Genomic DNA, 12,313 nt, shown 5'->3' with positions numbered 1-12,313 from the left:
GGCTCTTTGCTGAATGCTGAAGCTGGCTCTGCAGAATGTTTCACCGCTGTTATAAGCAGCTGCTGCTGACAATTTTTTTCCTCTCTGCACTAGCACTAGGTAACTCCCTTTTGGGTCCCACAAGCCAGCACGTACACCTAAGGTGTTCGGCTCCTCCGGTCGTGGACCCCCCAGTATCCAGGTTAAATAAGGTAACTATGATCCCAGTTGAGGGGACTCCTGCATTCAAGGATCCCGCGGACAGGAAGCCTGAGGTGGGGTCAGCCGTGCGACCTGTACTGGCATCCGCACTGGTGTCGCAGACACTGACTGAGTGGGCAAAACTTTTGCATTGTGAATTGGGAGAGCAGAACGCCTCCCCTGTCTGCGTGGAGCTAGCAGACCAGCTAGTACAAGGCCTTAAGTACATTTGTGACGTGGCCCTGGATACTCTCACTCTGTTATCCAAGGCTTCAGTGTCAGCTGTGGTGCTGAGGTGCCTAATTTGGCTGAAAATGCTGGTCTGCTGACCAGGCATCCAAGAAAGCCCTGACGGATCTTCCCTTCCTTGGCGAGCGGCTCTTTGGAGCCTCGTTGGATGACGTTAAGAATGCCACGAGTGGTAAGAGTACTCTACTCCCACAGGCCAGGAAGGCTAAGGAGCCTCGCCGCAGGCAAGGGCCCTCTTTTTCCGCTCACAATCTGCTTTTTCGTCCGCCTGGTGCTTCGGCAAAACGACTCCAGCCCGACAGGATGCCCACGGATGGTCAGAAGCTTCCCTGGAACCACAAGCCTAACAAGCCTGCGACCAAAAGTGCTACCGCGTGAAGGTTTTCCCCCCACCCACTTATCGGGTGGGGGGTCGTCTTCAGCGGTTTGCAGCCCGGTGAACCTCCCGGTTATCCGACCAATGGGTCTGCGATCTGATTTCCACAGGCTACAAGATAGTTTCTCTCTTGGCCGCCAAACAGGTTCTTTCCCCTCCAGCATACCCGTGTCCCCGGTCCACCGGGAGGCCTTGTTAGGGGCGGTAAGGGACTTGCTGAATCGGGGGGTGATTGTACCGGTTCCGGAATCTGAACGCTTCCAGGGGGTTCTATTCAAATCTGTTTGGCCGTACCCTTTCCTTCTTGGGAACCACAATCTTGGACTTAAAAGCCCTCAATCACTTTGTAAAAGTGCAGAGGTTCAGAATGGAATCAGTTCGCTCAGTAGTCACTGCACTCCATCAAGGAGACTTCCTGGCGTCCTTGGACATCCAGGATGCTTACCTGCACATACCCATTTGCCTTCGGCATCAAAATTTTCTGCATTTGGCAGTAGGGGAAGCACACTACCAGTTTTTGGCTCTTCTTTTTGGCCTGGCCTCAGCCCCCTCGAGACTTTGCCAAAGTACTGGTTCCAGTATTGGCGTTGCTGAGGCAGTGCGGGATCCCGATCGTTGGTTACCAAACGATCTCCTCTGGAGAGCATCTTCCACCTCAGAATTAGTGGAGGATGTGGCGATCACCATGCAGACCCTGCAAGAATTTGGGTGGCTGTTAAACCTAAAGAAGTCGGTGGTTGTACCAACTCAGCGTCTAGAGTACCTGGGTTTACTATTGGACTCGAGGGAAGCGAGGGTTTTTCTTCCCACGGACAAATTCCTGGCTCTCAGGTCTGCGGTCAAGCTACTGATGGGACTCATGGTGGCCTCCCTCGAGACAGTAGCTTTTGCCCAGTTCCACACCAGAGTCCTGCAGAAGGAGATGGTGACAAAATGGGACAAATCTGTTGTCCCTGGATCAGCGGATCCAGGTGAGCCAACCGGTCAGGGATTCCCTGATCTGGTGGTTGAGGTCCCCGGTGATTCAGTCCGGAAAATCGTTTCTTCCTCTGCACTGGACGGTGATCACTACGGATGCCAGTCTGTCTGGCTGGGGCGGAGTAATGGGGATTCAGTCAGCACAGGGCCTCTGGTTGACGGAAGAATCCAAGTTGCCGATCAATCTGCTCGAATGGAGAGCGATCAGGCTGTGTCTACACACGTGGTCGACATGTCTTCAAGGGCACCCGACCAGAATTCAGTCAGACAATGCCACGAGTGTGACGTACGTAAATCACCAAGGGTGAACAAGGAGCTCAGCCGCTGCTCGGGAGGTCGCTCACATACTTCGGTGGGCAGAGCGACACGTTCCGGCCCTGTCAGCCATTTACATCCCGGGGGTGGAAAATTGGCAGCCGCCAGATGCTGGACCCAGGAGAGTGGGCGTGGCATCCGGAGATATTCCAGCTGCTGTGCCTGAAGTGGGGCACGCCAGATGTGGATCTCTTGGCCTCCCGTCTCAATCGGAAGGTGGCGAGATTCATGTCTAGGACGAGAGATCCGTGGGCAGACTTGTCAGATGCGCTGGTTGCTCCGTGGGATCAGTACCAGCTGATCTACGCCTTTCCTCCACTAAAACTGTTGCCACGTCTACTTCGCAAAGTGGAAGCCGAGGGGATTCCAGTAATCCTGGTTGCTCCAGATTGGCCTCAGCGGCCCTGGTACGCAGACCTGGTGCGTCTGGTGGCAGACGCTCCCTGGCGACTGCCACTGCGGGAGGACCTCCTATCTCAAGGTCCAATCTTTCACCCTGCTTTACCATCGCTGGCTTTAACGGCATGGCTATTGAGAGCCAGGTGCTGAGGAATCTGGGTCTGTCGGACTCGGTGATTCCAACTATGCTGAGGGCACGGAAATCTTCACGGAAGATATACCATCTGGAAGGCCTACATCTCCATCTGTGAGGTGGAAGGGTGGCATCCGCGCTCCTTTTCTATATCGAGGATCCTGCTGTTTCTTCAGCATGGAGTGGACCAGAATTTGGCTTTGAGCACCATAAAGGGGCAAATTTCAGCCCTGGCTGTCTTTTTTTTTTTTTTTTTTTTTTTTTTTTTTTTTATTCTTTTCAGCAAACCCCTGGCATCTCACTCATTAGTGAATACCTTTGTTCAGGGGATATGACATGTAGTCCTTCCCGGTGCGTCCTCAGTTACTCCCATGGGATTTGCACCTGGTATTGTCGGCGCTTCAGAAGCTGCAGTTTGAGAATATCAAGGAGATTCCCCTGTTTACACTTTCACAGAAGGTGGTGGTTTTTCTAGTGGCCATCACATCAGTTAGGAGGGTTTCGGAATTGGCGGCCTTGTCTTGCAAGTCATCTTATCATCCACAGGTGGTGTTGCGTCCGCAACCGTCCTTTCTACCAAAGGTGGTTTTCGGCCTTTCATATCAATGAGGACATTTTATTACCATCGTTGTGTCCTAAGCCAAAGCACTCAAAGGAGGTGACCCTTCACGCTCTTGATGTGGTTAGGGCTCTGAAGATGTACTGAATAAAAACAAAGTTGGCCCACACTTTTTGTATAGTGTCAGATGTTATGCCGTGTAAATGGATAGTTCGCATGTCATGCTTGAAAATTGAGCACACTTGTGGTATGGCACCTAACTTCGGTACTTAAAAATCTCCATAAGCGTCGCTTTCAATTTTTTACAGATACATGTTTCGAGTTAGGCCCCTTTCACACTGGGGCGGTGGGTGTTGGTGGTAAAACGCCAATATTTTAGCGGCACTTTACTGTCAATTTCGAGGCGCAATTCGGCTGCTACCGGGGTGCTTTTACACCCCCCCCCCCCCCCCCCCGCGGGGGGCCGAGAGAGGCCGAGAGAGGGTTAAAACTGCTGCAGCAGCGCTATGCCTGTGGTATAGCCGCACTACCCCATTTTCACCGCTCCAAAGATGCTGCTAGCAGGACTTTTTTTTTTTTTTTTTTTGTCCTGCCAGCGCACCGGTCCAGTGTGAATGCACTTTCACACTGGAGACACTGGAGAGACTGGAGCGGCTATTAACAGGCTCTATGCAGGCGCTGTTTTTAGCACTGTAGCGCCTGTAAAGCGCCTCCGTGTGGAAGGGGTCTTACAGGGGAGGTCTTGGGCTAGAATTATTGCTCTCGCTCCAACGTTCAGTGATACCTTACACGTGTGGTTTAAACTTTGTTTACATGTGGGAGCGACCTACACATGTTTGCTTCTGCAGGGACGGGGGCGCTTTAATTTATATATTGATATATAGATATATAGATATAGAGAGAGAGAGAGAGAGAGAGAGAGAGAGAGAGAGAGGTTTTTTTTTAATTTTATTTTTTATCAATTTTATTCCTATTACAAGGAATTTAAACATCCCTTGTAATAGGAATGGTGTGTGACAGGTCCTCTTTATGGAGAGATGTGAAGTTTTATAAGACTCCACATCTCTCCTCATAAGCAGGAGAGCCCAAGATAAAAAAAATAAAATAAAAATCCATGATCCCAGGCTTTTCTGCCGAGCCCCAGCATTGTTTACTTCCGCCGGTCCGGACATGACGTTGTAATGTTGCACCCCGGCCCTCAGAGTCCTAGAGGTTGCCAGCAACCATATGTCCCTCAGATTTCTCTAGAATTGTTTTCCGGCGGGGGCAGATTCCTCCCGTCGCCTGGAAGAACGTTCAAGAGGCTTAACAGCCGCTATGATTGCTCTTATGGTGTAGGAAATCGCTGGCTGTAAAAGATATCTGATGTAGCTGCAGGCATCATTCATATATCACCACTGAAAGCCCAGGACGTCATATGACTGCCTGCGATATGGAAATGGTTAAAGAGAGCAGCATTTACATATACTCTGTCCAAGAAAAGCATGCTAGACCTATACTAGTAATCTGTAATGGCTATAAAACACAAGGCACAAACTATAAAGAGAAAAGCCACTTTATAAATACTCCTGTCCTCAAAGCATGTGTTGCATCTCTCCAGCCATGTGGCCCAGCACCTAAGATGGCCAGCAAACTTATTGCACTTGTATGGCTAGTGTGACCTCACAGGAACCGTCCTACAACAATAAAACACATGCACATAAACCAAGAGATCAGAGATACAATAATCCTATCAAGTCCTATAAAGGGTCAGAGATACAATAATCCTATCCCTAGATGTAAAAAGAAGGGGCAGTCACCTCCTCACTATTTTGTTTCCCTTGTAAAACAAATGTAACAAAAATAAAATACTTTGAGGTCCTCGTGGTCGATAAGTAAAGTTGAATGAGAAGGAAAAAATAAATAAAAAATAAAAGCCTGGTGTATGGCCAACTGGATATGGCCTCACAGGAAGTGACAACAACCGGAAGTGAATTGCATACATACAGGTATAAAAAAAGCTATATATATCGCCTCAGATCTCGTGTGCAAAATCAAGTACAGGTATGTTATTTTGCGTAGCTGGGCCACCTTGCCACAGTATACATGAGGTGGGCGGCCGGGAAGTGGATAAAGGTTGGCAGCCCTGATGCCATTAAACATGGTCCCGGATCCTTTCCCAGAACATTTTGTTTTGCCTACAAGGAAAACACTAGATCCATATGCAAGATGATGTATAATCCCCCTCAGTTCTACAGTTTACAAAATGTTGTGGGAAGAATTTCAACCCTCTGGGAAATATTTACAGATTGGCAGAAAACATTTGTAACACCTGTAGGTGCCCCTCTCCTTTTTTTTTTTTTTTCCCCCTCTATGGGCAGTGGGTAAATGGTCTGTCTGTCTGTTTACATCCAACAGTCATCCGATCCGCCGGACATGGAATGGATCCCCCATCCATTTTATTTTTTTATTTTTTATTTTTTTATCGGCTGTCAGAGGGTGTAAATGGACACATATGGATGTTCTGATCGGGTCCGCCTAAAACATGTTATAGGCTTACCAGTAGGTAAAAGTGATGTGACAGAGTTTTATAATCACTTTAACACCAAATCCTTCCTGCTTGCTGTTATTGAAACCTGGCTGCGGGAATCTGACTCATTCACCCAGGCTCACTTAATACTTTCCTCTTGACCTGGTTACCACAGAGGAGGATGCTAAAGTTTTTCCAACACCCACTTAACTACCTGCCTCCTGGACCCAATTCCCTCACAAATACTACAGTCGCCCTCTTGCGCTATTCTACACTCCAAATTACCATATTTTTCATGCCATAAGACACACCTAGGTTTTAGAGGAGGAAAACCAAGAAAAATATTCTGACCCATACAGAAGCCTGGCAAATAAAATGTACATTAGCCAGTGGTATATATTCTTATAATAAAGATACACCAGTGTTTATATGAATATAATCTGATGAGATAGTAACTGGATCTTATAAGGACATACAGTGCAGATCTCCTATGTGTCTCCCATGTTCCTATGGATATATAGCACAGTATGCACACACCACTGTCATAATACAAGCAAAGATATTTAAATGGTAAGAAAAGAAGGTGAAAAGTTGTGTAGTTAGCCGTTACCTGGAACACAGGAGAGAGTCTCTAGAGATGTGACCAATGCAAATGCAGGGATCATCTGGACTGGGTGGCTTAAGTAGGCAGGACTGACTAGCAGGTTATCAACAGGTGAGTCGCTGTGGAGAGATGGGAGCTGGCGGCCAGCTCAGAGAAGGAAGGGGTGAGGCCAGCCCTGACGTCCAGTAAGAGTGCAGAAGACAGTCTCTAGTCCCTAAACGCTGGGAAGCATAGAGCATCTCCAGATCCAGAGATTAAAAGGGAAGTATGGGGTTTAAAAAAAAAAAAAATTTTTACAGTGCCCCTCATTTTTTTTTTTTTTTTTCAGTTTTGTTGGTTTCAATTTTGTTATGTTATGTTGCAGTCTGATACTTGCAGCTTAAAGCGGGAGTCCGCGTTTATTTTTTTTTATTTTTTTTTTAAAAGCCAGCAGCTACAAATACTGCAGCTGCTGACTTTTAAAATAGTGACACTTACCTGTCCAGCGCGCCCGCGATGTCGGCACCCGAAGCCGATCTCTCGGGTGCTGCCGCCATCTTGGGTATGGGAATCAGGAAGTGGAGCCTTTCGGCTTAATTTCCTGGTTCCCTACTGCGCATGCGCGAGTCGTGCTGCGCAATAAGGATGGACCCGCTGCCTCTGGGATCTGTGCGTTTCCCAACAGGCAGCGGGGGACTTTCGGAAAGGGGCGTAATCTACGCCCCTTTCCGCAGAGAGCTATCCCGGAAGTGGGTGCAGATACCTGTACTGTACAGGTACCTGCACCCCCCTCCCCCCTGAAAGGTGCCAATTGTGGCGCCGGAGGGGGGGAGGATTCCAATGAGCGGAAGGTCCACTTTAGGGTGGACCTCCGCTTTAACCACTTGCTACCCAGACCAATTCTGATATGTAAAAATCATTGTTTTTTTTTTTTTTTTTGCTAGAAAATTACTCGGAAACCCCCAACCATATCCTATATATCTCTACATCTATATCTCTATATCTATACTGTTGTGAATTCATTAAGAAAAAATAATAATAATACATTTAATGTTTTCTGTCAGAGAGCCTGGTAACATTTAAATCAGCAAACCAAAGGACCACTTTCCCCTCCCATCAGAATTAGGTGACCAATTTATATGACCCCTTGAAAAGATGGGCTGCGACAAACAAAAGTCTCAAGCTGACTCAGACTGGAGCCACGATAACTTTTAAGTCAAGGAAAGTTTAAATAAATAAACCCATTGTATTAGAGAGTGAACAGATATCCTAAAGTCAACCTCAATATGGACTCAGATGTCAATGAGACAATGACTAAACATACGAAATGAAGATCTTCCCAACGAGACAAATAAGACACCTATATTAGAAAGTAAATAGTGGAATGGTATCCTGAAGGCCATTGAAGACACTACAAGAAAACATTGAAAATTGTGTGCATTTTTACATCATAATATACGTATATGAGAAGCCGGGATATGATATCTTACTATAGAGTTCATCTCAAAACCTGCTGTAAGATTCATATACCAGTATCATCCATATTTTTCTAAGCCATTTAAATTCTACATAGGTCACAACTGAGATTATCATTTTAGTATCTAATGATCTAAAGAACTTGGTCACAAAGAAATTATATATGAAAGTATGATTATAAGTAGAAGTGTTATAGCAACAAATTAGTATTATAAAAAACATATAATCATGATTAGAATTGTATAAGAATGTAACCTATGTTTAGATAAACAAATATTGATTGGATACCCAAATTATACATGGATCCATATAGATAATAATTGTATGTGATATTGTTTGTGATATATCTAACCTGTGTCCTTTCTAAACGGACTAAAGAATAACAGATATACATTGATATACATATATATCAACAATTTATGCAAGTGATTATTGAACTTTATGTTAAAGAGTATTTTATATTATGACATAATTCGTGAACACTCAAAATATATTCGTTAGAACATATATAAATAACGAGCGCACATTACAGAAATAGGAAATATTAACTTAAAGAAATAAAACACCAAACACAGGTGAAGACACCTGGTGGTGGAAGGTGCTATTACCTTAAAATCACGAGACTCCCGGGAAAGCTAACCATTAAGTCTGTCGGCCAATGAGGGGGGAACACATACCCTCTGGGCAGAACTTAGTATAATTTTATAATCCTTTTGTTGAAGATTTTATTTAAGAAACTAGAAAGAGGGAGGAAAGTAAGGAGGAAGCTCGGAGGAGAGCTGGGGGGAGAGAGTCAGGGGGAAGCTTGGGGACCCCCCCTGAGAAGGGACACTGGAAGACATGCATGAATACACATTTTACATTCATGAAGATCCCTGCTCCTTGGAATGTTGAAGCCACGGCAGCCATCTTAAAATTCCTGGTAACTAATACTCCACACTAATAGCCATATTGGAAATGGGTAAATATATGTTATCTTCTATTTTATGTTCTCTTAAATATTGATGTTTTTGAATATTCTATTATTGAAATACTTCTCCCGAATCAATAACCGCCTTTTAGATTTTTCTCTAAATTAAATTTTTCATACATTTCTTTTTGCATAGATGCCAATTTTATTGACAAACAAATGTCTAATTTATTTCACATTGTTAACCACTTACTTACCTGCAGTATAGTAACGGTTGGATGTGTGAAATACAGACATTCTGTTTAATTGTCAATTATCAAAAGGTTATTGATTCTACCGAGAAATGATAATGGTGATAATTGTGTCCAAGGTACTACTACGCCCAGTTTGAGGGTGTTTCCAGTAATTGTCAAAATGATCAAGTAATGTAATCTGCATTTTAATATTTCATGTAAATATTTGTTTTCTGTCAACCAATAAATGTAACTATTTTGTATGATCACTCGTCTCCGTGAATACGTTTCACATATATAGACTGTGTCATATAGACTGATTCTGTATCTTAAAAATCTCTTCGTTAAAAATTACTTAGGAAATATTGTGCGGGAAAATGTCCTTAAAAGCACAACAATACACACCTTTTTTTTTTTAATAGTAGAGACCCTAGGGCAGTGATGGCGAACCTTGGCACCCCAGATGTTTTGGAACTACATTTCCCATGGTGCTCCAGTACACTGCAGAGTGCCAGTGCATCATGGGAAATGTAGTTCCAAAACATCTGGGGTACCAAGGTTCGCCATCACTGCCCTAGGGAATAAAATGAACGTTGCAACTTTTTATCATGGTATTTGAGCAGTGAATTTTCAAACTTTAAAATTCTGTTTTTCACTTTGTCATTATGGGGTACTGAGTGTAGATGAATATGATAAAAATAATTTTAAACAACTGTAGTATTAGGCTGTAATATAACAAACTTGAAAAAAGTGAAGTGAATACTTTTATGAATACACTGTATACTAATTGCTTTGTTCTCCTTTGAGCAGAGAGTTAACTATCGGTCACCAGCTCTCTGCTCTACCCCTCCAACGCTCACTGGAGGGCCAGGCTGAGGAGGGGAGGGAGTGGCTGGCTCAGTCACCTAGCGGCGCAGCAGAGAGGCTGTGCCAGCTACTTTTCCAGGCTTCTGGGCAAATCCCAACCATCATGTTAGTCTCTCTCCAGAGCATCGACCAGCTTTAGTCTGCTGTTGGCTGAAAACTGCTCACAGGAGTACAGAGCCAACTTTAGTTCTGCGGTCCATAGAAGTATAGCCAATAAAAAGCTTTGGCCATACTACTTTAAAAATGTGTGAAATTTGCCTCAAAGGGCTTTTTGATTGTTCTTGCGTTGTTGCCTATAGCTTACAAAGCAATGTTTAACCCTTAAAACATTTGTATTTAGTCACAGGCATGGCCAATAATTCTTCAAGGATTAGATCTCATTGGAATTGCTCAAACTGGCACAGGAAAAACTTTGGCCTACTTACTACCTGGGTTCATTCACTTAGACCTTCAACCAATGTAAGTTTTTTATTTTTTTATTTTTTATATCTCTTGCTGTATACATTTCCTACATATTTCAATAAAGAAGTTTTTGGTGTATACTACTATAGTTTGTGCATTTCTACATATGTGGTTATAAGATTGGTAATGAAAAAAATTGACATGTCCAGAGTAGTTGTATAATGACACCTAGGGGCTGTTTAAACCTGGAGAAAATAAATTAAAACCAGAGCAGTTGTTCATAGCAACCAGTTAGGTTCTACATTTAATTTTTTTAAAGAAAAATTGAGCAAGAATTTTGATTGTCGCTGTGGTTCGCAACTTGGGGTAGTGTGTTTTTTTTTTTTTTTTGTTTTTTTTTTTTGTTTTCTCCAGTTCTAATAAATCTGTTCCCTAGTTACCAATAGATGTATTTATAAAGATTTTTACACAAGATTCATTCATACGAACAATGTAAACCATTATCTTTGAAGGAGCATTTAGAGTGCTTTCAGCAGGCTTTGTTAAAGCTTTTGAGGTACCATTAAGCGCCAGTTTGTAAATGTTGAACACATATTGAAACTTTAAACAAGCTGCTAGCAGGCTTTCAACAAGCTTCAAGAAGTGAAGCCTGCTAGCAGCTTCATTAAAGTGGCAATCGCCATGCCTTTTAGGATCTGTGTTCAACATTTACAAATTGGAGCTGAAAGGTACCTTAAAAGCTTCAACAAAGCTTGCTGATAGCTCTGCAAATGCTTTGTCAAAGCTTGCTGTTAGTGTGAACAGCTCTTCTGCATTCTGAAGCCCACGTGAAACAGGCCTTCAAGTAATGCAGTTTGTCTAGTAATGCTGATGTTTACAATGTCCTGCTTATTCCTGTAGGATTATTTTCCTCTTAGGGCGTGTTTACACTTGCTTCAAAATGTGGCATGGGACATTTTTTTTTTTTTTTTTTGAGATTTCCGAAAGCCAATTAAAGCACCTGTCGCTAAATAAAATGGTTACCTTACAGTCCTGTTCACACGTTTTGCTTTGTTTCACTTAAAATTATACCCCATGTCGCTTTCCGGGTTCTTCAAAGTATCTCCAAAGCCTCCATAGAAGTCTGATAACGCTCGCTTACAGCACCTGAAGCTTTTATTCAGAGTTTGCTTTGTTTTGGAGGTATTGCAGGTATAAGATATGCCAGGGTGTTTGTAAACCAACAAGTGAAACTCACTTATGGTTTGTGTATGTGTGTGTGTATGTGTGTGTGTATGTGTGTATGTGTGTGTGTGTGTATGTGTGTGTGTGTATGTGTGTGTGTGTATGTGTGTGTGTGTATGTGTGTGTGTGTATGTGTGTGTATGTGTGTGTATATGTATATATATATATATATATATATATTTTTTTTTTTTTTCTTTGGAGGTTTCTTGTACAGTATGGAGCAGCAGAAAGGTGAGTGGGGTCCGGACTGGATTGGAGAAACTAGCAAACGGCACATGTGGTCTGCAGCATGGGAACACTATAGCAGAAAGTGAGTGGGGATCAGAGAGAAGGGACTGAGTGGCAGAGAATCAGCAGAGCTGGAGGACCAGAGCAGATTAAACTAGCAGACATCACGTGGTTAACAGCATGGGAGCAATTTAGTAAAAGGTGAGCGGGAACCAGAGAGGAGGATCAGCCATCCAAAGCATCAGCAGAGCTGGGGTTACTGAGTGTGGCATTAGAAGAGCAGCGGATCTGCTGAACAAAGGGTAGAGCTGGGGTTTCACTGGGTCCCTTTAAAACAAATAGAAAGTCAACACACAGGGCATTTGCCAAGCTTCAAAACATCACTGAAGCATCAAAAGCACATCAAAAAGCATGTTGAAACGGTAGGCACTTTAATGTGTGGTGAAGTCGAAGCAAGTGTAAAGGAGCCCTGTAAGTGCTGAACTCAGTTGGAAATATTTTATGCTTTATTAGTTTTTCTTTTTAACTGCTGCAATACATTACACTGGGACAGTCCCAGAGTTGTCTAAATGTGACAATATCTCTTTCAAGTGGTGTAGTGGGTAGCACTTTCGCCTAGCAGTAAGAAGGGTCGCTGGTTCGAATCTCAACCATGACACTACCTGCCTGGAGTTTGCATGTTCTCCCTGTGC

General features: G+C 43.6%; 1 protein-coding gene across 1 annotated transcript in view; it reads left to right on the top strand.

The window, feature by feature from the left end:
* DDX43 (DEAD-box helicase 43) overlaps window positions 1-12,313 on the top strand; it is a 433,112-nt gene that overhangs the window by 134,019 nt on the left and 286,780 nt on the right. The window contains exon 7 of the mRNA XM_077490306.1: window positions 10,108-10,226. Coding sequence (XP_077346432.1) covers window positions 10,108-10,226 — 119 coding nt within the window. The remainder of the gene's footprint in view (window positions 1-10,107; window positions 10,227-12,313) is intronic.

This window comes from Lithobates pipiens, unplaced genomic scaffold (assembly GCF_037356315.1).
Source record: "Lithobates pipiens isolate NorthernLeopardFrog02 unplaced genomic scaffold, aLitPip1_a1.2 Scaffold_18, whole genome shotgun sequence".
NCBI classification, from domain to species: domain Eukaryota; kingdom Metazoa; phylum Chordata; class Amphibia; order Anura; family Ranidae; genus Lithobates; species Lithobates pipiens.
Note: the sequence above shows the minus strand (reverse complement) of the source record. Positions and strands in the feature narration are given on the sequence as shown.